General features: G+C 38.9%; 3 protein-coding genes across 9 annotated transcripts in view; 2 read left to right on the top strand and 1 right to left on the bottom strand.

Annotated features, from left to right (window-relative positions):
- Window positions 1–2,201, top strand: part of GTPBP2 (GTP binding protein 2) — a 59,237-nt gene extending 57,036 nt beyond the window's left edge. The window contains exon 14 of the transcript XR_012478550.1: window positions 2,084–2,201. The gene's annotated coding sequence lies outside the window, so the exon portion shown is untranslated. The remainder of the gene's footprint in view (window positions 1–2,083) is intronic.
- Window positions 1–6,163, bottom strand: part of POLH (DNA polymerase eta) — a 51,024-nt gene extending 44,861 nt beyond the window's left edge. For 5 of the 6 annotated variants that reach the window (XM_074237043.1, XM_074237039.1, XM_074237042.1 and 2 more), the window contains exon 1: window positions 5,961–6,163. The gene's annotated coding sequence lies outside the window, so the exon portion shown is untranslated. The remainder of the gene's footprint in view (window positions 1–5,960) is intronic. The other variant, XM_074237045.1, reaches the window with a different exon arrangement.
- A 413-nt stretch (window positions 6,164–6,576) lies between these two features.
- Window positions 6,577–20,118, top strand: part of XPO5 (exportin 5) — a 61,508-nt gene continuing 47,966 nt past the window's right edge. For both annotated transcript variants that reach the window (XM_074237035.1, XM_074237034.1), the window contains exons 1-7: window positions 6,577–6,705; window positions 7,668–7,789; window positions 8,803–8,875; window positions 10,155–10,292; window positions 10,493–10,675; window positions 15,655–15,681; window positions 16,319–16,504. In XM_074237035.1, coding sequence (XP_074093136.1) covers window positions 6,601–6,705; window positions 7,668–7,789; window positions 8,803–8,875; window positions 10,155–10,292; window positions 10,493–10,675; window positions 15,655–15,681; window positions 16,319–16,504 — 834 coding nt within the window. In that variant the 5' untranslated portion in view covers window positions 6,577–6,600. The remainder of the gene's footprint in view (window positions 6,706–7,667; window positions 7,790–8,802; window positions 8,876–10,154; window positions 10,293–10,492; window positions 10,676–15,654; window positions 15,682–16,318; window positions 16,505–20,118) is intronic.

Here is a 20,118-nt window from a genome sequence, read left to right as displayed (position 1 = left end):
AAATAAAAAAATAGACCAGATACATGATGAGAAACAAGGGTTAAAGTAGTGGCTAACACAGCATTCCTCTATACAAATGGTCAAGATGTCAGGGGAAAGTGAATAAGGTCTGAGGTAGACCACCTAAAATGAACTCATAGGATGCCATGGACAGGGTCACACAATTGACAGGAATGGATGGGTGGTCATCAAAATTGCTTGGGGTGAATAGCTATTCTGATGAGATCATAGGTCCATTTAAGTATTTTTAAGCAGCAACAAACATTTAATCAGACATTACCCATATTAGTTTTTTTTTAATTTTTAAAATTTGGGGAGGATTTCACCAAAATTTCCCTGGGAGTCTTCCATCCCTAATTTTCCACAGGACATTGTTCTCTAATATGCTAGACTCCACTTATGACCAAATCCAGTTATACAGGATTCCTAACTTCTCTATCTCCTCTTTACCTAACCTTATAATGTACCTACCTTTTCTTGGTGTTATCACAAAGTTAAAAGGTTCCTTTTTATTGTTTTGGGGTTTTTTTACAAGGCAAGTGGGGTTAAGGGACTTACCCAAGGGTCACAAAGCTATTAAGTGTCAAGTACTTGAAGTCATTTGAACTAAAGTCCTCCTGACTCCAGGGCCATTCTCTATCCACTGAGCCACATAGGTATTCCAATGCTTCTAAGCTTGTACCAGGTACCCTGCAGTACCAAAAATAGTTCTTTCCCTTTTTAAATATAAAGGAACAGTTTTCTTTATAACTTTAGTTAAATCAACTTACAATTGATCTTTTCTCCAGTCTTTTTGTTTTATTTTCCAATTCACCATGTTTGTATTTTTATTTTTTCAATTACATGCAGATAGTTTTCAACATTCATCTTTTTTAAATTCATTTTTTCTACCTCCATTTCTTCCCTGCCCCTCCCCATGATATCTAATTGTAGTAATCTGATATAGGTTATTCATGTGCAATCATATTTAACATATTTTCATATTAGTCATGTTGTAAAAGAAGAATCAGAACTAAAGGGAAAAAACCCATGAGAAAAGGAAAAAAAGACAAAACAAATTTTAAAGAGTGAAAATAATATGATTTGGTCTGCATTCAGACTCCATAGCTTTTTCTCTCCATCAATCTTTCAAATCTTTTAAATAGTTGAATCAATACAGTAATCTGTTGAGTAATTTGACATCAATGCAGGAAATAATTTGGATTAGAGATTTTCCCAAAGTAATGAAAGCTTATCCCCTAAATCACTAAACTTAAAAATTATTTTGGAAAGAAGAGGCAGGTTGGTGTAGTAGATAGCAAGCCAGTTTCAGAGTCAGGAAGATCTGGGAAAATGAACCTAGACAAATCACTTAACCTCTTACTCCCCTTCCTCCCCCCCCCCCCCCCCCCCCCGATCAAAGAATCCACCAAACATCTTCCCAACAGGAAAAGTCCCAAGAATGTCATAGCCACAATTCAGAGCTAACATATCAAAGAAAAAAGTAACTCAAGCATCTAGGAAAAAAAAAGCAGTTTAAGGAACTATAGTCCAAATCAAATGAGAACTGACGGCTTCTATTATAAATGATTTACTATACTATAGTCAATGGTCTTTTTGTATTGTTTTTTGAATTTTACAATTTTCCCCCCAATATTGATTCCCTTCCCCTACTACCCACCACAGAAGGCAGTCTGATAGCTTTTACATTGTTTCCATGCTGTACATTGATCAAAATTGAATGTGTTGAGAGAGAAATTATATCCTTAAGGAGAAAATAAAATAAAAGAGATGGCAAAATTATATAATAAGATAACTTTTTAAATTAAAAGTAATGGTCTTTGGTCTTTGTTTAAACTCCACGATTCTTTCTTTGGATACAGATGGTATTCTTCATCACAGATACCCTAAAATTGTCCCTGATTGTTGCACTGATGAAATGAGCAAGTCCATTAAGGTTGATCATCACCCCATGTTGCTATTAGGGGAACAATGATAAATTTAAAAAAAAATTTCATCTGCTACAGATTTATGTTGCATAGACTCATCTAGGTCATCCATGGCTGCCTAACAATTCTACTCAGTTTATTCTTCTATTCATCAGTTCAGAATCCCAAGATCTCAGAACTGAAAAGGAACTCAAGAAGAATGTGATTAATTCAGAGTACTGGATCTAAAATTAGAACACCTAAATTCAAATCTACCTATGTGGACCTGGGTAAGTCACTTAATCCTTTTGCCTTAGTTTATACAACTGTAAAATGGGGAGGAGAGGAGCATTTAACTTCCAAGGCTGTTGAGGGGATAAAATGAGACAGTAATTGTCAAGTACTCAACATAGGACCTAGCACACAGTAGGCACTTAATAAATGCTTGTTTTTTCCTTCTTTATTCCACTATTAAACTTTTAGCTCCACCAAAGCAAAGAAAATGGCCTAGGTATAAACTCTGTATTTCTTTAGGGCCTAGCACAGTGGGGCTTGAATGCTTCCTGAATTGAATGAATTATGTCATATAAACTTTTTCAACTAATTTAAAGTCTTTGTGAACAGGAATTTGTGTAAGAAGCAAGAAAAATCAAGATGATGTAGTGCATGAGAGGGAAAAGATCTGATTCTACTTCTATTTCTGCACTAATTAGTTATGTTAATTAATAGAATCCAGAAAAATAAAAACTCAAAACCAGATTACAAGTATATTACAAAAAAAATGTATAGCTATAGAAAATCAAAGAGTTAGCATATGATTTGGGTTTTAAAAGATGGATATAACAAGCAAAGAAGGGAGCAGTTTAATCACCTGTAAAATAAAAGGACCGAATTAGATAATCTTTAAATCCAGCTCTAAAAATTCTCAATGTAAAAGGCTACCAGTGAAACAAATCATGCTTGATAATGCTTATTCAACAGTTCAACTGAGCAGAAACATTGGTAAAAACTACCCCATATGGTCCTAGTACTATATTCGTGTCCTCTGTGGTTGCATATTATTTTTTTTTTTAGTTGTAGGAGAAAGGTGAAACCAATGCTTAACTTTGGCTTTTGGTTTTTACTGTGAAATCAATTTTATTTCCTTTCCACTGTTAAGCAAGAGTAAAATAAAGAAAAAAACTAAATCTTGGTACAAATTACTCTGTTAACAATAGCTAAAAGTCTATTGTTTGGAGGAATTTTAAAGAATACTATATTTTAAAAAAATGTTTTAGAAGCTATCCCATTTCTTCCTAAGAGGAATTTTTTCCTACCTTTCTATAAAGCTGGAACTTGAGGTTCTTGATAAACATTAAACCTGGGCTAGAAAGGACTGAAAGAACTAAAAGAAATCCATTATTTGGAAATTTCTCTTTTTTCACTTAGTTTCATCAAATTCTAGATAACTAATCCCTAGTACAAGACACAGATCCTCTGTTGGATTATTTAAACTATCACTATTTAAAGCTGCACAAAATAATCAGTTAAAGATTAACTCAGAATTCTACTGAGCAGAGGTGTGACTTTTTTCAGTTTATTTATTTTGCTATAGGAACTGGAGTGCTTTTTAAGTTTCATGGTATCTTGAAATCAGTAAGAACATTTCAGTATGGTTACCAGACATAATTCATTAAAATATTTCAAAAGCATCAAAATTTGTTTATGTTGGTTAGTTCTATATGTATAACATATTATTAGATTGCTCTGTCGGGGGAAGAGGGGAGAGAAGGGAGAGAGGGAGAAAAATGTGAAACACAAAACCTTACAAAAATGACTGTGGAAAACTAAAATAATAAAAAAAATTATGTTTTTCATTCATTTCTGATTTTTTTTAGGTGTTTTTTTTTGCAAGGCAAACGGGGTTAAGTGGCTTGCCCAAGGCCACACAGCTAGGTAATTATTAAGTGTCTGAGGACAGATTTGAACCCAGGTACTCCTGACTCCAGGGCCGGTGCTTTATCCACTGCGCCCCCTAGCTGCCCCCATTTCTGATTCTTCATGATTCTATTTGGGGTTTTCTTGGCAGAGATCCTTCTCCAGCTCATTTTACAGATAAGGAAATTTTACAGAAAAGGAAATTATGTGACTTAGGGGAGGCTAGGTGGCATAGTGGATAAAGCACCGGCCCTGGAGTCAGGAGTACCTGGGTTCAAATCCAATCTCAGACACTTAATAATTACCTAGCTGTGTGGCCTTGGGCACGCCACTTAACCCCGTTTGCCTTGCAAAAGAAAAAATAAGTGACTTGCCAAGGGTCACCCCAGTTAGGAAGATTTCTTGATTTATCCACTGGGTTGATTTATTAAGGGTATATACAAAAACATATATACATACACACATCTATATGTATGTGTATATATACACATACATATACACACACACACATATATATACACTAAATACTTTGCCATCTCAAAGAGGTGAAGAGGGGAGGGGAGGGAGGGAGAGAATTTGGCAATCAAAATTTTTCAAAAATTGTTTTTACATATAATTGGAAAAAAATAACATATTATTCCTGAATAGGTCCTGGGTGAAGTCAAGACCAACATAGAAAAGAGAAATGAGATAGTATTTTTAGAGCAGAAACTAAATCATTCTCTTTATTGAGGACAAAGGAAATGAAGAAGAACAATTAGGTGGCTAAGATGAAGCATTGCAGTAAGGTTAGTGATATTTGAACATTATTATTAAACTGGAAGTTGGAGTGAATACTGCACAAGTATATTTTAGAGTACTTAGGAAGGACTAAATTGAAAAGTGCAGGAAACTTAAGTCATCAAAGAGTGAGCAAAGAGGAAGTAGTAAAGATCTAAATGTGAGACTGAAGTTGACAGTTGAGCACTCAACCATATTTTACATCATCTGAGGTATTCTGGAACAGAAAATAAGGATTAAATTTGAAAAAGATATGGTATGTCTTAGTGTTATTAATTTGGAAAAACACAAAAAAGATTAAGAAAATTAAGATTAGGGGCGGCTAGGTGGCACAGTGGATAAAGCACCGGCCCTGGAGTCAGGAGTACCTGGGTTCAAATCCAGTCTCAGACACTTAATAATTACCTAGCTGTGTGGCCTTGGGCAAGCCACTTAACCCCAATTGCCTTGCAAAAACCTAAAAAAAAAAAAGAAAGAAAATTAAGATTATCTCATTATTTGAGAAGTCTGACCAAAAGAAGGAAATCAATTTTACTTCAGTAAATTCACTGAAGCTAAAGAAGGATGTAACACACCTGCGATTTAAGTTAACATATAACAGAAATGACAATCGCGTGAATTGGATTACGGTAGTAACTTTATGAAAATACAAAAACAACAAAAAAAAAAGAGTCGAACTGCCAGGGGGGAGAAAGGCACTTGACAAATCATCAAGAGGGGGTTGAGCTAAGAGACATAAATACCAACAAATGCCCATATGTAAATGAGATTGTAGGGAACCCAAGAAAGGAAGTTTCTTTCCACTTGCTCCGGACACCGACAACGATCGCTACGGCAAAATGTTGTTTCAAAAGCTTAGTTTTTCTTGGGACGGGCTAAGCTCCGGTGGCTGCACCGTGCCATCATTAAATGAAGCCGGGATGCTTTCCGGCGATGCGAGCTGCAGGTAAGCCTCGCGGGCAGTGACGGCTCGCCCGGTGTGGGTGCACACTTGGGCGGCTACCAGGCCCCCCGCCCTCCGCCATCGGATCGGGTCCAGCAGCGAGGGGGCTGCGCCAGGCTCCAACCCGGGGGTCCGGGTCCAGCAGCGAGGGGGCTGCGCCAGGCTCCAACCCGGGGGTCCGGGTCCCTGCGAGGGGGCTGCGCCAGGCTCCAACCCGGGGGTCCGGGTCCCTGCGAGGGGGCTGCGCCAGGCTCCAACCCGGGGGTCCGGGTCCAGCAGCGAGGGGGCTGCGCCAGGCTCCAACCCGGGGGTCCGGGTCCAGCAGCGAGGGGGCTGCGCCAGGCCCCAACCCGGGGGTCCGGGTCCCTGCGAGGGGGCAAGCGGAGAGCGGCGAAGCGAGGCTCCGGGCTTACCTAGCAACGCCGAGGATCGGCCGGGTCCGAGCGAGGCCGGCGTGGGAAGGTGCCGCTCCCCGCCGCGGGCGGCAGACGGGCTGAGGACGGGGCTGCCGGCCGGCGCCCCCCGGAGCCCAGGCGTCGGGCGACGCGAGCGACGCAGCAAGCCGCACCTTCCGCCCGGCCGGACCGAGAAGCGGCCTCTTCTATGGCCGGAAGCCGTTGGGACGCCTGCGCACTTGGGCCTTCAAGTTTCGCGCTTCGCCCGCGCTCGGCTCCGCCCCCTCGTCCCCGCCCCCTCCGGCCTGCCCCGGAGCCGCGGTGGGGAGCGGCGCGTGCGCAGAGTGACCTCTGTCCCTCCGCCCCTCGTCCCTCGCTCCTCCCCCCCTCCTCCTCTTCCTCCTCCTCCTCTTCCTCCTCCTTCTTTCCCCCCTCCCCATTTGGAGCGGTTGGTTCCGGCTCCCCGCTCGCTGGGCCGCTGCCCTGCGCCTGGTGCCCCCCCGGGAGCGGGTCCCCCCGGGTGCTGCTGCGCGGCGCGGCCCCGGTGCGTGCGCACTTGCGGCCCGGGCTGCGGGCGGAGCGGGCGGAGCGGGCGGAGCGGGCTCGCCTCGTGCTGCGGGGTCGGCGCGCGCCGTGCGGGGGGGGGGGGCTTCTCACCATGTCGACGGATGAAGTGAACGGGTTGTGCGAGCAGCTGGTGCGGGCTGTGACGGTCATGATGGACCCGGGCTCCACCCAGCGTTACCGCCTCGAGGCCCTCAAGGTAGCCTGGGGAGGGCTCGGGGGGACTGTGGCCCGGCCCGGGCGGAGCCGCAGCCTCGGCTGCCCACGCGCGGCCGGGGCCCACGCGGCCTAGGGCCTCCCCTCCCCCCTCTGCAGCAGCAGCACCCCCTCCCCACCGCGATGCCTTCCTGCGGGCCTTGCTGCCGGCGACCCCCCCCCCCACGCCCCATCCTGGCCTGCTTTCCGCGCGTGCCCATCCCCCTTCTCGGGGAAACCGGGTACAATAGTGGTTCTGCCGTCCTTGCCAGCCGCAGGTAGCCCCGGCCCCCCAGCACCCCACACCCGTCTCCTGACGCCGCACCTCACGCGGATTCCTTCGAAGCTACCTGTAAACATGCAGCGCCCGGACTTTTCCCTTGTAGACACTCCTTTGATGCCATTTATGAGCATCTCCCTCAGTTTGCCTTCCCTCCCCCCACGCACACCCTAGAACTCTAGGATTTTAGCTTGTGGTGTTTTGCATAGAGTTTAACTTCTCGTTTTGCATTTTTTGTCTAACAAAAACAATAACACTTAGTGTAAGTGTTTTTATTGGGGGAAGGAGAGTCATGAACATTTAATAAATTGAGGAGAATTGAAGAGTAGCACTTCTTACTTCCTACCAAACATATGTACACAGGTAATAACCCATTTACTGCCCCCCCCATCCCACAAAAAAGCAGAGCTTTGCAACTTCATAAACGTTTAACTTCATTCTTGGGAAAACAAGTTGAGCCTACTCAAGGGTCGAAATCAAAAATAACTGGATCTCAAGTTGTTTTTTTTTTAATCTATTTAGTTGCAGTTACAAATCTAAAACTAAAAATAATTAATGAAGGATGTTTTTTTCCTTGTTACTACGTTGACATGTGTTTGCTTGTTGACAATATCAAGTAATCCTGTTCGTGTTTTTTTTTATTTTTCTGCTATTAGTACAAGTTTTAACCCATTTTCCTTCCCTAGTTTTGTGAAGAGTTTAAAGAAAAGTGTCCCATCTGTGTTCCTTGTGGCCTGAAGTTGGCTGAGAAAACACAAACTCCTATAGTGAGACACTTCGGTCTTCAAATCTTGGAGCATGTTGTCAAGTAAGAGACTCTTACCTACCTGAGATCATTCTAGGATCATATAGCCTGTAGTTTTCCTATTGAACTTTCTGAATATAAGAGTTGTTTTTCTTTTACCGGTGACTTCTGCCATATGGGTGTTACTAGACAAAATCCTATCCAAGGTGTCCTGGTATAGGTAGAGTATTGGATTTGAAGTCAGCAGAAATTAGGTTAGAATTTTGCCTGAGATGTTCACTAGCTAGTACTCTAGCTTGACTCTACTTAATCTCTCTTGGTCACCTAAGAAATGAATTCTATATAAAATCCCCCATGGTATAAATTTACCTCACTGAGTTGTTGGGAGAGTCTGGGACAGGAGTGAGATAAGCATTTTGCAAACATTAAAGGGTTATATAAACATTCAGAATCAAATGTGGTCTCTCTGGTTCTATATTTCTGTAGCTCATGACTTCTGAGAACCCTGTTCAGTTATGAGTACAAAAACAATTCATGTATGATATCTAGAGTAGCATCATCCAGAAATGTCTAAAGCTTCCTGACTTGTTTGCTTCCTAATCTTGGTCTTCTACACTCTGTAGGCCATTGCAGCACTTGGTGTTTATTTACTAAACTAAATTTATACTGGAATTGTAAAGATCACCTTAATAGCTAACAAAGTGATGTTTCCTAGACAAGTAGCATCAAGACCCTCTTCCCTGTCAGAGTAGTTATCAGTTGTATATATTTACTTTACCTCCATCAAAAGAGTGATAGTAAATAGATATTTTTTGTGTGCATGGATTCCCCCTATTAGTTTTTGTGCACATTAAAATCTTTTCTCAGAGTCATACTGGTAATGGGGTTGTATACCTAATCTGGAAATCTCTCAGGTCTGAGCTTCAGAATATGAGTATTTGTATACATGTAGAAACCAAAGGTATACTTGTTGTAGATTCCTTAACAGATGTGACAGCATAATTAAGGTCAGGGAACAGTGCTTGGGATCTTTTGTCAGTATATGTATCTTTTGCATTTCTCTTTTTGCTGGCCAGGTTTCGGTGGAACAACATGTCTCGTTTGGAGAAGGTGTTTCTAAAAAACAATGTCATGGGGCTGATATCAAGCGTAAGTAATGAGTAGTTGGAGAACTTCTGCTAAGGGTAGATTAGACTGAGGTGCCACTTTTTAAAAAATGATTTGGGGAATATGATGTAAACTTTCTGTGTAAAAAAAATCAGTTCCACAGAACTCAGACAACATTATGGGTTTTTACAGTGCCATTGTTGGGGGGAACAGGGACAATGGTGTTTCTATTCCCAAAAGAAAGTCAGTCCTGCCTATGGTTTTAATGGTAGTGGAATAATGATTTTAGGCAGAGTAGTCCTATAAAAACTGTATTTTTCCAAGTTAATATGAATGTTTGAAACATTCTGTTTCTTAAACTTATTTCAAAAAAGTGTTCATAAAAGACTACCTGCATAAATGTTTCAAGCATAGTTTAAGGATTTTATCATTACCTCGTATAATATTAATTTCTTTAAATGGTCATTTTGTGTGCTTAAGAGTCTAATCTAATTAAATCTAATCATCCAAAGGCACCCATTTTTCTACTTGCTTTCTTTGACTATTGTAATAATAGTTTACATTGTGCAAGGTGTTTGTATGGTGGACAGAACCAAAAGTGCACAATTTTAACCAAACTCTTGGGAAAAATGGTTTCTGACTTTTTGTTTTTTTAAATTATTTTTATCCTTGTTAGTGAAAATTCTCACTTGGATTTAAGTTTCCCTTGTTTAAAATATAAACAACCTAAGTCTCAGTTAAACTTGGGGAGGAAGGAATGGCTATAACTGCACTATTGATGAAGTCCTCCACTTCAAGCTGCAATTCTTATATATTGTTTCCCAACTTAATCTTTTTTTTTAATACTGTCCTTAACTTCCATCTACATACTTTCAATCCCTCTGCTGCCTCCCCAAAGCAGAAGGGAAGAAGTATGGGGAGAAATTCTATTATGTTTAGATAAAGATATGCATCAAATCATCCTGAGTGACAGCTATTATTTGATGACCATCACATGAATTTGTAGGAAGTAGTAATGTCAGGGGGTGGCTAGGTGGTGCAGTGGATAAAGCACCAGCCCTGGAGTCAGGAGTACCTGGGTTCAAATCTGGTCTCAGACACTTAATAATTACCTAGATGTTGTGGCCTTGGGCAAGCCACTTAACCCCCATTGCCTAGCAAAAACCTAAAAAAAAAGTAGTAATGGCAAAAAATTTTCAAACACCAGGACATATTTGTTCTTTTATCTAGTAAAAAGTAGCCCTGCTTCTATGTTTTCTGTACTTTTATTGTCTAGTGATATTCCTAAAAAGGTTTTATGTATATATTGGTTTTATTTTAGGGAACTCAAAATATTTTGGAGGAAGAAAGCCACATTAAAGATGTTTTATCTAGAATTGTGGTGGAAATGATCAAGCGGGAATGGCCCCAGCATTGGCCTGACATGTTGAAAGAATTGGACACCCTCTCCAAACAAGGGGTATGAAACAACCCACATTTATTTCTTAGTGCCTGAAAGGTCTTCTTTGAAAGCAACTGTAACTCATTTGAATTTGTATGGTGAAGAATATGATTAACATATTAAATTAGTCTATTATATTTTTTCCAAAACTTCAGATTAACAGTGGTAGTTTAAATCCCATTTTAGTGAATTTAACTGATTTGTCTGTTTTGGTATAGGAAACACAGACAGAACTGGTGATGTTCATCCTTCTTCGACTGGCAGAGGATGTGGTGACTTTTCAAACACTACCCCCTCAGAGAAGAAGAGATATCCAGCAAACACTAACTCAGAACATGGAAAAGATCTTCAGCTTTCTGCTTAATACCCTTCAACAGAATGTGAACAAATATCGGCGAATGGTAAGAGGAATCCCCTTTTTTGCAGAGATGCAGCCAGTGAAAAAGTCTTGTTATTCAGGGGAAACTTGTATGGCTACAGTCTCTAAGGATAGATAAGAAAAATAAAAACCTTACGTTGAGACAAAATAAACTATCTAGTAGATGTGTCTCAGGCAAAGGTTTAGTGATAGAATTTATTTGGTGTGGAGGACCTGATTTTTAATTCTAATCAGACTTAGTAGTTCTGTGATCCTCAGGAAATCACTTAATCTCTCTGAGCCTCAGGTCCAGCTCTAACTGGAAATGACTTAAAATTTAGTTTCCAGACTGTGGGATTGATGGGAGAAGAGATCCATTACCTTTTCAGTAAAGAATCCTAGACTTTCCTGTAAAGGTGTATATTCCAACAACCTTAAGGTACCTTTTGCATGCAAAGCACTGTACTTTTAATTAGACATCTAATATTTGGTTGACATTTTATTATTTAAAAGTTCATCATTTGACAGTGAGAAATATTATCATTTATCCTGATTTTTTTGCTTTGATTCCTATAGAAGAACTTTGTAGCTTAGTTTTTGTTATATCATTGCCTGGCATTGCATCTTATTTAGTTTCCAGATACCTTGGACTGTAAGCTAAAGGTTTGGTTTGTTTGTTTTTTTGAGGCAGTAGGGATTAAGTGACTTGCCTAGGCTCACATAGCTAATAAATATCTGAGGCTGAATTTGAATTCTGGTCCTCCTAACTTCAAGGCCAGCACTTCATTCACTTCACTACCTAGCTGCTTCCCCCCCACCCCACCCCATAGTTTTAAAGTAATATTTTGGGAGAAGACATTTAAGACTAAGTTCTGTTTTTTTCTATTTTCTCAGGCTTAACCACACTTAAAAGAATGGGAATGGTGTGATCTGTTGACTTGAGTATTCCTTGGCAATTAGCCAATAAAGTGTAGTTTTTGCTACAAAATTGAACAAATACGGGGCAACTAGGTGGCACAGTGGATAGAGCACCAGCCCTGGAGACGGGGTTCAAATCATGCCTCAGACACTTAATAATTGCCTAGCTACGTGACCTTGGACAAGTCACCTCACTGCATTGCCTTGCAACCCCCCCCCAAAAAAAAAAAAATTGAACAAGTAGTGAACTATGAATCTAGGCTTATTTTGTTCCTGGGGAGAAATTTACTTATAGCCTCAGACATATAATTGGATGGTTTTGGTTTAATGGATATTTTTCAATGGGTAATTTTTTTATTTAATTTATTTAAGCCATTGGGGTTAAGTGACTTTCACTTAAGTCACACAGCTAAGTAATTATTAAGTATCTGAAACCAGATTTGAACTCAAGTCCATCCTTCTGACTCCAGGGCCAGTGCTCTTATCCACTGTACCACCTAGCTGCCCTAAGTGGAATCCTTTTGATTGGATAAATTAGCAAACCATCAGAAAGAAGGTATTTCATCTCTAAATGTATAGTGACTGAGTATTATATGGAAGTTATTCTTGTTCACTGCAGTGTTCTGTTATACTAACAACATGCTGGAATAATTTTGAAGATGCATTTGATGGTGAATTAATAGGTATTAAGTGCTTCTTATGTTCCAGGTATTATAAGTAGTGGAAATACAAATACAAATAGAAAAAAATAGTCCCTGCCCTACAAGGAGCTTACATTCTAATGAAGGAAAAGTTCAAGTAAAAGTTGAAAAGGTAGAAAGAGAAGAGCCTGAAGTCCTGGGTGGAGGCTTAAGGAGGAGCTCTCCAACTAGAGGGAGAAGCACACAGGGCAGAAGAGGTTGCCAGAGGGAGACTGCAAGATGAAGAGCCTCAGAAAAGAGAGATGAAATTTATTGAATGCGGAACTTGTTTCATTTTAGACAAAAATTTAAAATATATTATCCAGGGGTAAGCTACTTCACCCTTCAAGTTCAGTGTTATTCAGCTTTGGCCAATGGTTTTCAGACATTCCAAGATTGTGGATATTTCTGTTTGAGTTTACCTTTTCAAAATTACGTTCTCTAGTCTTGTGGTGGAGCAGAAGGCTGATGAATATTAGAGTAAACACCAAAGAGAATGAAAGGATTTTTTGCTGAGAGATAGAAGCCATCTGTCATGAACTTTTCTTTTCCCCTCTTCTACAAACTCCCATTCTCTCTTGCCTATTTTCCAGTTTTGGACTGAAGTGACCCTTTGCAAAAGCCTTTGATCTTAATTCTGCTTATCATTTAAGGTATCCTATCTTCTCTTGCTGATCTGGAATTTTTTCTTGTGTAATGTTTACAAATTTTTGAGTGTCTTCCAACTTAAAAAACCAAAAGAGTGGGGGTAAAAACCTTCACTTGAATTGTGCCTTTCCTTTTAAGCTATTGTCACGTGTGTGTGTGTGTGTGTGTGTGTGTGTGTGTGTGTGTGTGTGTGTGTGTGCTTGAATAAGTATATCTTGTCTGTACTTCCTTTCTCCCTTTTATTTCTCATCCGTTTGCAATTTTTCAGACTTTGACATTCAACTGAAAATGCTTTCTCCAGAACCATTCATCTCTTATTTGCTAAATCTAATAGATTTTTTTTGTCTTCAGTCTTAACATCCTTGTAGCTTTTGATACTGTTAATGTCACCCCACGTATTTAGTAGTCTCATTTAGGTTTGGGGTATGTGGTTTTTTTTTTAAACATTGTTATTTCCTGATTCTTTCTCTCTGATCTCTTCTCATTTTCCTTTGCTGGATCCTCATATATTTCCTGCCACCCTCTTATAGGTATTCTCTAAAACTTCTAGGTCTTCTTTATCCACTTTTTTTGTTTGTTTTTTTTTGCAGGGCAATGAGGTTAAGTGACTTGCCCAAGGTCACACAGCTAGGTAATAAGTGTCTGAGGTTGAATTTGAACTCAGGTCCTCTTGACTCCAGGGCCAGTGCTGTAATCCACTGTGCCACTTAACTGCCCCTCTTAACACATTTTTAATTATTGCATCAGCTCTCATAGAGTCACTAATCTCTATATATCTAACTGTAATCTCTTTTGATCTGTGGTCCCTTATTACTACTAGATGCAACTCTACTAAGGATGAATGTCCCCATATCAAATTTAACATCATTATCTACTTTCTTTCCCCAACTCAACTTGTACCTCTTTCAAACTTCCTTGAGAGTACCATGAACCATTTAGTCATCCAACCTATATTCAGTCATTCAAGTAGCCGCATGAGTTCTATTGCCACATCTCCCCCATCCTCCCCCTCTCTCCACTCAAATGACTCATAACTAACTCAGCCCTTACCTGACCCATCAGCAAACCTGAATCATAGTATCTGCCTCTTAATTGGGCTTTAAGTTTCTAGTCTTTTCTTTTCAATCCATCTTCTACACAATCAGCCAGGTAATTCTCAGCCCCCTTCCCCATTGAGAAGGTAAGGAAAAAAAACCCATTACAAATATGTATGGCCACGCAAAACAAATTTCCCCATTGACCATGATCGAATAAAGAAAATATGCTTCAGTCTTTACTTTTGAGCCCATCAACTCTCTAATGGGAGGTAGATGTCATGTTCATAAGTTCTTTAAAATTGTGGTGTTCCTAAGTCTTTCAGAAATTATTATCTTTACAATATTGCTGTCATGCACATTTTTCTCCTGGTTCTGCTCACTTTATATCAGTTTATACAAGATTTCCCAAGCTTTTCTGAAGCTATCTCGATCTTCATTGTTTCTTACAGCACAATAATATTCCATCATATTCATTTACCATAACTTGTTCAGTCATTTCTCAATTGATTGCCATCTCATCCATTTCCAATTATTTGCCACCACAGAAGGAGCTACTGTAAATATTTTTGTAGATATGAGTCCTTTATCTCTTTCTTTGATTTCCTTGGGACATAGAATTAGTATCGTAATTGCTTGGCTAAAGGATATGCACAGTTTAATAGCTTTATGGGCATAGGTCTACATTCCATGTTAGTCCAGTTCATGCACTATGCATACCAACCAAAGTTCTACATATCCATTCCTGGAGCTCAGCAGTCCATCTACTACCTCCATGCCTTTGGAGAGTGCCCCTCCCTCTGCCCCATATTATGGAATGCATTCACTTCTTGCCTCTTAAAATCTCTGACTTTCCTCAGAATTAAGTTCATATGTCAGCATCTTTTTTTTATCTTGAACTTGAACAAACAAATGAAATAAAAACATTAGATAAAATGACTGTTTATGTTGTATATGTTGTAAAGCAAAAGAGGATTGTTTATGAAATTTTGTCTATTGAGTCAGATAGTGCCTGTTGAGCTTGCTTTTCTTTTTAAAAATATAATAAAATCATCGTGCAACTTTTCAAAACTGTCCTGGTTGCCAATAATTCCCTCTGGTCTTCCTTTCATTATCTTTTTTTAAAAGGAAGTAGAAATAAAAAACAAAACTATATAACAAAACTACACTCATATAAAAACTAATTTTTCCTTTGGTCATGTCAATACATATATATATATATATATATATATACACACACATATATATATACATACACATATATATATACATATATCTTATTCATCCAGAGTATATCCCATTTCTGTCTAAATACTGTCTTTTCCTGGTTGCCTTTCTACAACCCTAGTTCATTTCTATTCTTAATATCCCTCATAGCCAGAGTGCTTTTTGTATGTGTAAAGTACTTACACGGAATTAGAAGTAAGTGTAGGACGTTAAGTTGAGGAAAATTTTATGATGAAATGAAATTATCTTTCTGTAATAAATAAAAACTACTGGTCTTAATTATATTAATAATACTTATTAATTGAATATGTTTTAGAATTTACCATAATCCTGTTTTTGTTTCCAGATTTCTCCAAAAGACTTTAATTTCTCAGGGTGTTAATTTGAGGATGAAGAGTAAATTTTTAAATTAGATTTTAAACTTCTTATTCCAAAATTTCTCAAATATATGTGTCTTCAGTATTACACAATCATTTACTGGGATGAACTGGATTCTTTTTTTTTCTTCTCCCCAGAAAACAGATACTTCCCAGGAGCCAAAGGTAAGGAGTATAAGGAAACAGCTTAAAGTTCTTATAGCAAAACTCTTTAGTATTTGTTTTGATAGATAATATTTAAACAATGGAGACCACGGTTTCTACGGTGTCTTTGGCCAGTCTTCTGGGCAGTCTATATTAGAAGTAAATCACACATATAGCTGCTTCTTTAAACTTATAAATATAAATAGGAATTTATAGACTGAAGTCTTAAAATTGCCACTATTTGAGAAGTATTTGTATTTGAGGAAAAACTTTGAAGTTCCCTGCCATGTGACTGGTCCAGCTTTTAGAAATGAAAAAAAAATCTTTTTCAAGTAAAATTAGGAGTAGAGGGTCAGCTGTAACTAAGGCTTATCTATCTTTCACCTCTGATCCTTCAATTTAGTGAACATAGAGTCTACTCTGTAAAGAAGTTACTACAAAGATGAAAAACATAGCTCCAAAGAGCTTATAGGCAGGAAAAATAAATATATATATATATATATTTGCATTTAAGTATCTAATATGTTCACAATAAGGGGTAGTGTGATGAAGACAAAGGAGAATTTGAGATAAAATGCTCTTGAATAAAAGAAGGGGGAAGAGCCCTTTTGTTAATTGAAGAACACCATTACATCTACATATTTATTTACCCATTTAGGCCCAGGCCAACTGCAGGGTGGGGATAGCAGCTCTCAACACCCTGGCAGGCTACATTGACTGGGTGGCCATGAACCACATTACAGCTGAAAACTGCAAACTCCTGGAGATGCTATGCTTGCTTCTGAATGAACCTGAACTTCAAGTAGGAGCAGCTGAATGTCTCCTAATTGCAGTCAGCAGGAAGGTATGTAGTTTCCTAGTTTTCTAATGTTTTTAAGTATTTACTATGACCTAGTATTGGTTACTGGGACTACAGTGATGAAATAAAGTAGGCTTTGCCCTCAGGGAACTTACAACAACCTTAATAGGTCATATAAGGTATGTATATAAAAATAAAAAGAATAATAATTTTACTGTAATTTCAAAAGAGGTTAAACTCAAATTCTATAGGAGATTCAAGTAGGATGAGATAAGTTTCAGCTTGGGGATGAAGACATAGGAGAGACTATGAAAGATATGTCAGCTAAACTCAACCTTGCGATAAAGGAGAGATGAAGGGAAAGGGAAAATGAGGACAGAAAGATGTCTATCTTAGTTGTACAAAGGTTAAAACAAAAGAACATCAAAAACGATAAATAATTCCATTTGGTCAGAATGCTGAAAACAGAAAAAGAGGAAAAGGATTTTTGAAGGACTATGAATAGCCAAACTAAAGAGTTTGAGCTTAACTTGTTAGACAATAAAAAGCTACTTAGTGTTTTTCAGCAAAAGAATGAAGTGATAAGAACGATGCCTTAGAAAAGTGACAAGTCAGCAGGATAAAGGGTAGGTTAGAATAAGGAGAGATTGGGGGGTTAACCAGTCTTTTACTGATAGTCCAGACCAGAAATGATGAAACCTAAATTAGCCTGTTGGTGGTAGGAGTGGAAAGGAAGGGTTTGATTTGAGAGACAGAATTAACAGGTTTAGGCAGTTGATAGGATATTAATGAGAAAGATATTAAATATAACTATCCTAAATTTGAGTGACTAAAAAGGATGATTGGTTTTATCAATAGAAGTAATAAAAATTGGATTTTGTAAGGAAGGTGAGTTCATTTTTTACGTATATGATCTTGAGGTGTCTATTGGACTTCAAGGCCCAATTAGCAAATAGAACTGCGAGATTGAGACTCAGCTCTAGAATGAGGAATCATCTGAATATAAGTAATTATTGAAACCATGGGGGTCAATGTGATACTCCAGGCAAGTTTATATAAAGAGCAAGATGGACAAGGACAAAACCTTGGGAGAACACACATTCAAGGCATCAGGGAGAAAAGAATCAGCAAAGGACACAGAATTGCTCTGATAGAGAATGAATGATGGACAATGCATGGAGGATTGTAACAGCATGATAGAATATAGAGAAGTTTTCTCTCATGCTTCAGTCAGATATCCATCCCCACTTCCAATAACATCCCAGAGGAACTTATAAATGAACCATTCTGAAAAGAAATAAAAAGTTTCACCTCTATAATCCTCTACCCTCAGGAATCCACAGAGGGATCGTTCCCCTCCAACCCTGACCCCACCCCGGGGAGTTCTTTGGAGACCCAGGGACAAGCTGGGGTAGGCTGAGGGTGGAATGCAAGCAGCCCTTGATCCTAGGTGGGTCCATACTGCATAGCAGCATCCAAATGACCTAATGGCTACAGGAGTCCAGCTAGAGAGAGAATCCTCAGCATTCCAAGAGGGTCCAGCACAGCACAGGTGGACTGCCACCATACATGACAGAATGGCATGGAATATAATATTGCAGAAGGCAAGTGTGATGAAGGTTTACAACCAAGAATAGTCTATTTCAGCACAACTAAGTATAATACTACAAGGGAGGAAATGAGCCTTTAGTGGACTAGAGAATTTCTAAGCATTCCTAGAAACCTAAACTGAGTCAACATATTCAAAAGAAAATACAAGAGGTGGCTAGGTGGTACAGTGGATAGAGCACCAGCCCTGGAGTCAGGAGTACCTGAGTTCAAATGTAGCCTCAGACACTTAATAATTACCTAACTGTGGCTTTGGGCAAGCCACTTAACCCCATTTGCCTTGCAAGAACCTAAAAAAAAAAAAAAATACAGTCACCACATTTAACATAATTTGTTCACATATTAATAGGGAGATAAAGAGAAAGGAGAAATCCTGCCCAAATCTTCCCTGAAGCCTGTGTTTGAAACCTAGCATATGATTAGCCCCGGAATCTAGCAGCAAGGGAGAAAGATTCAGTCAGAAACTGTAGTAGTAGAAGACCCTAGAGTCTTCTGTCAAGAGGGCTTCTCCAGTATAGAACCTAGTACAGAAATAGTCCCAGAATCCCTCTTGTACTAAGAAGCAAGGAAGCTCTGCTACTATTCAGTTTCACAACTTGATCCAATTGCATCTGTGCCCTCCCTCATCCTTGCGTTAATCCTCAAATTACTCAGAGAGTAAGAGGGATGAAATGAGTAAACCATAGAAAAATTTTTAATACCGTGAGAAAATATATTGGAGAAGATAATCAGAAATACATCCTGAACAGGATAGCTGCCTCAAAGTCCAAGTAGAATCTTTCTAAGGAAAAAATCCCATAGGGATTACAGGAGTACTTGGAAGATAAGAAACATGGTACAGAAAGGAAAAGCGAAAATGGAAAGGATGGCAAGGACACCTTTAGAACAAATGGTGAAAAATCTCACCAAAGAAATGAATGCCCTGAATTTTAGACTATAACATACAGAATAAAATTCAGTGAGTCAAAAATAAATACAGCAAAATTTTAAAACAAAACTGCTGGACTATCTGAAAGTCATGATCATGGAAAAAAACTATATATCATATTTCATTGAAAACTGTCCAGAATGCTTAGATTCAGAGGGAAAAGTAAATATAGAATATACCAATTAGATGAACACATTAGATGTCATAGCCAAAATAGAGAGCATCCAGGGCAAAGGAAAAATATAAATAACCAAAAGTGGTGTTCAAATATCAACAAGCCACAATACAAATCCCATTAGATTTAGTAGCTGCTAACATTAATGACAGAATGGCCTGGAAGACAATATTACAAAATGATGAGGGTTTCCAAACAATATAATAGTCTATTCAGCAAAACTAAGCAAAAGACTACAGGGAAGGAAATAAGCAATTAATGAAAGATTTCCAAGTAGTCCTGATAAAAAGACCTGAACTAAATGTTTTCAAATAAAAATGTAGCTGCCAAGAGAAACTTAAAAGGCACACCTGTTTTTAATGATTATTTATAAGAAACAAAAGTCTTCTCAGAATTCTTAATATTTTTAATGGTTAAAGAAAAGGATTAGGGGCAGCTGAGGGTCAGTAGATGGAGCACTGGCCCTGGAGTCAGGAGGATCTGAGTTCAAATTCTGCCTCAGACATGATTTGCCTGTGTGAGCTTGGACAATTGCCTTAAGTAATTAAAATTTTTAAAAGAGAGAGAGAAAAGGATTAAAAATGTTTTGTTATTAGAATACAAAAATGAGCAGTAAGGGATTCTGTTGGAGAAGTAATGAAGAGGGGCAGCTTCATGGCATGGTGGATAGAGCACCAGTCCTGGAGTCAGGAGGATCTGAATTCAAATCCAGTCTTGGATCCTTATTATTACTTAGCTGTGTGACTTGGGCAAGTCACTTAACCCCATTGCCTTGCCAAAAAAAAAATGCAATGAAGAAGGGGAAGGAAACCACTTTCAGAATAAAAGTAGACAATGCTAAGTTTGTGATCATGGAGATGGAGATGGAAAAGAACAGGCATCCCATTAACCTTTATTTTATTTTTTAATATTTTTTCCAATTACATGTAAAGAATAGTTTTCAATATT

Source organism: Macrotis lagotis, chromosome 5 (genome assembly GCF_037893015.1).
Source record: "Macrotis lagotis isolate mMagLag1 chromosome 5, bilby.v1.9.chrom.fasta, whole genome shotgun sequence".
Taxonomy (NCBI): Eukaryota; Metazoa; Chordata; class Mammalia; order Peramelemorphia; family Peramelidae; genus Macrotis; species Macrotis lagotis.
Note: the sequence above shows the minus strand (reverse complement) of the source record. Positions and strands in the feature narration are given on the sequence as shown.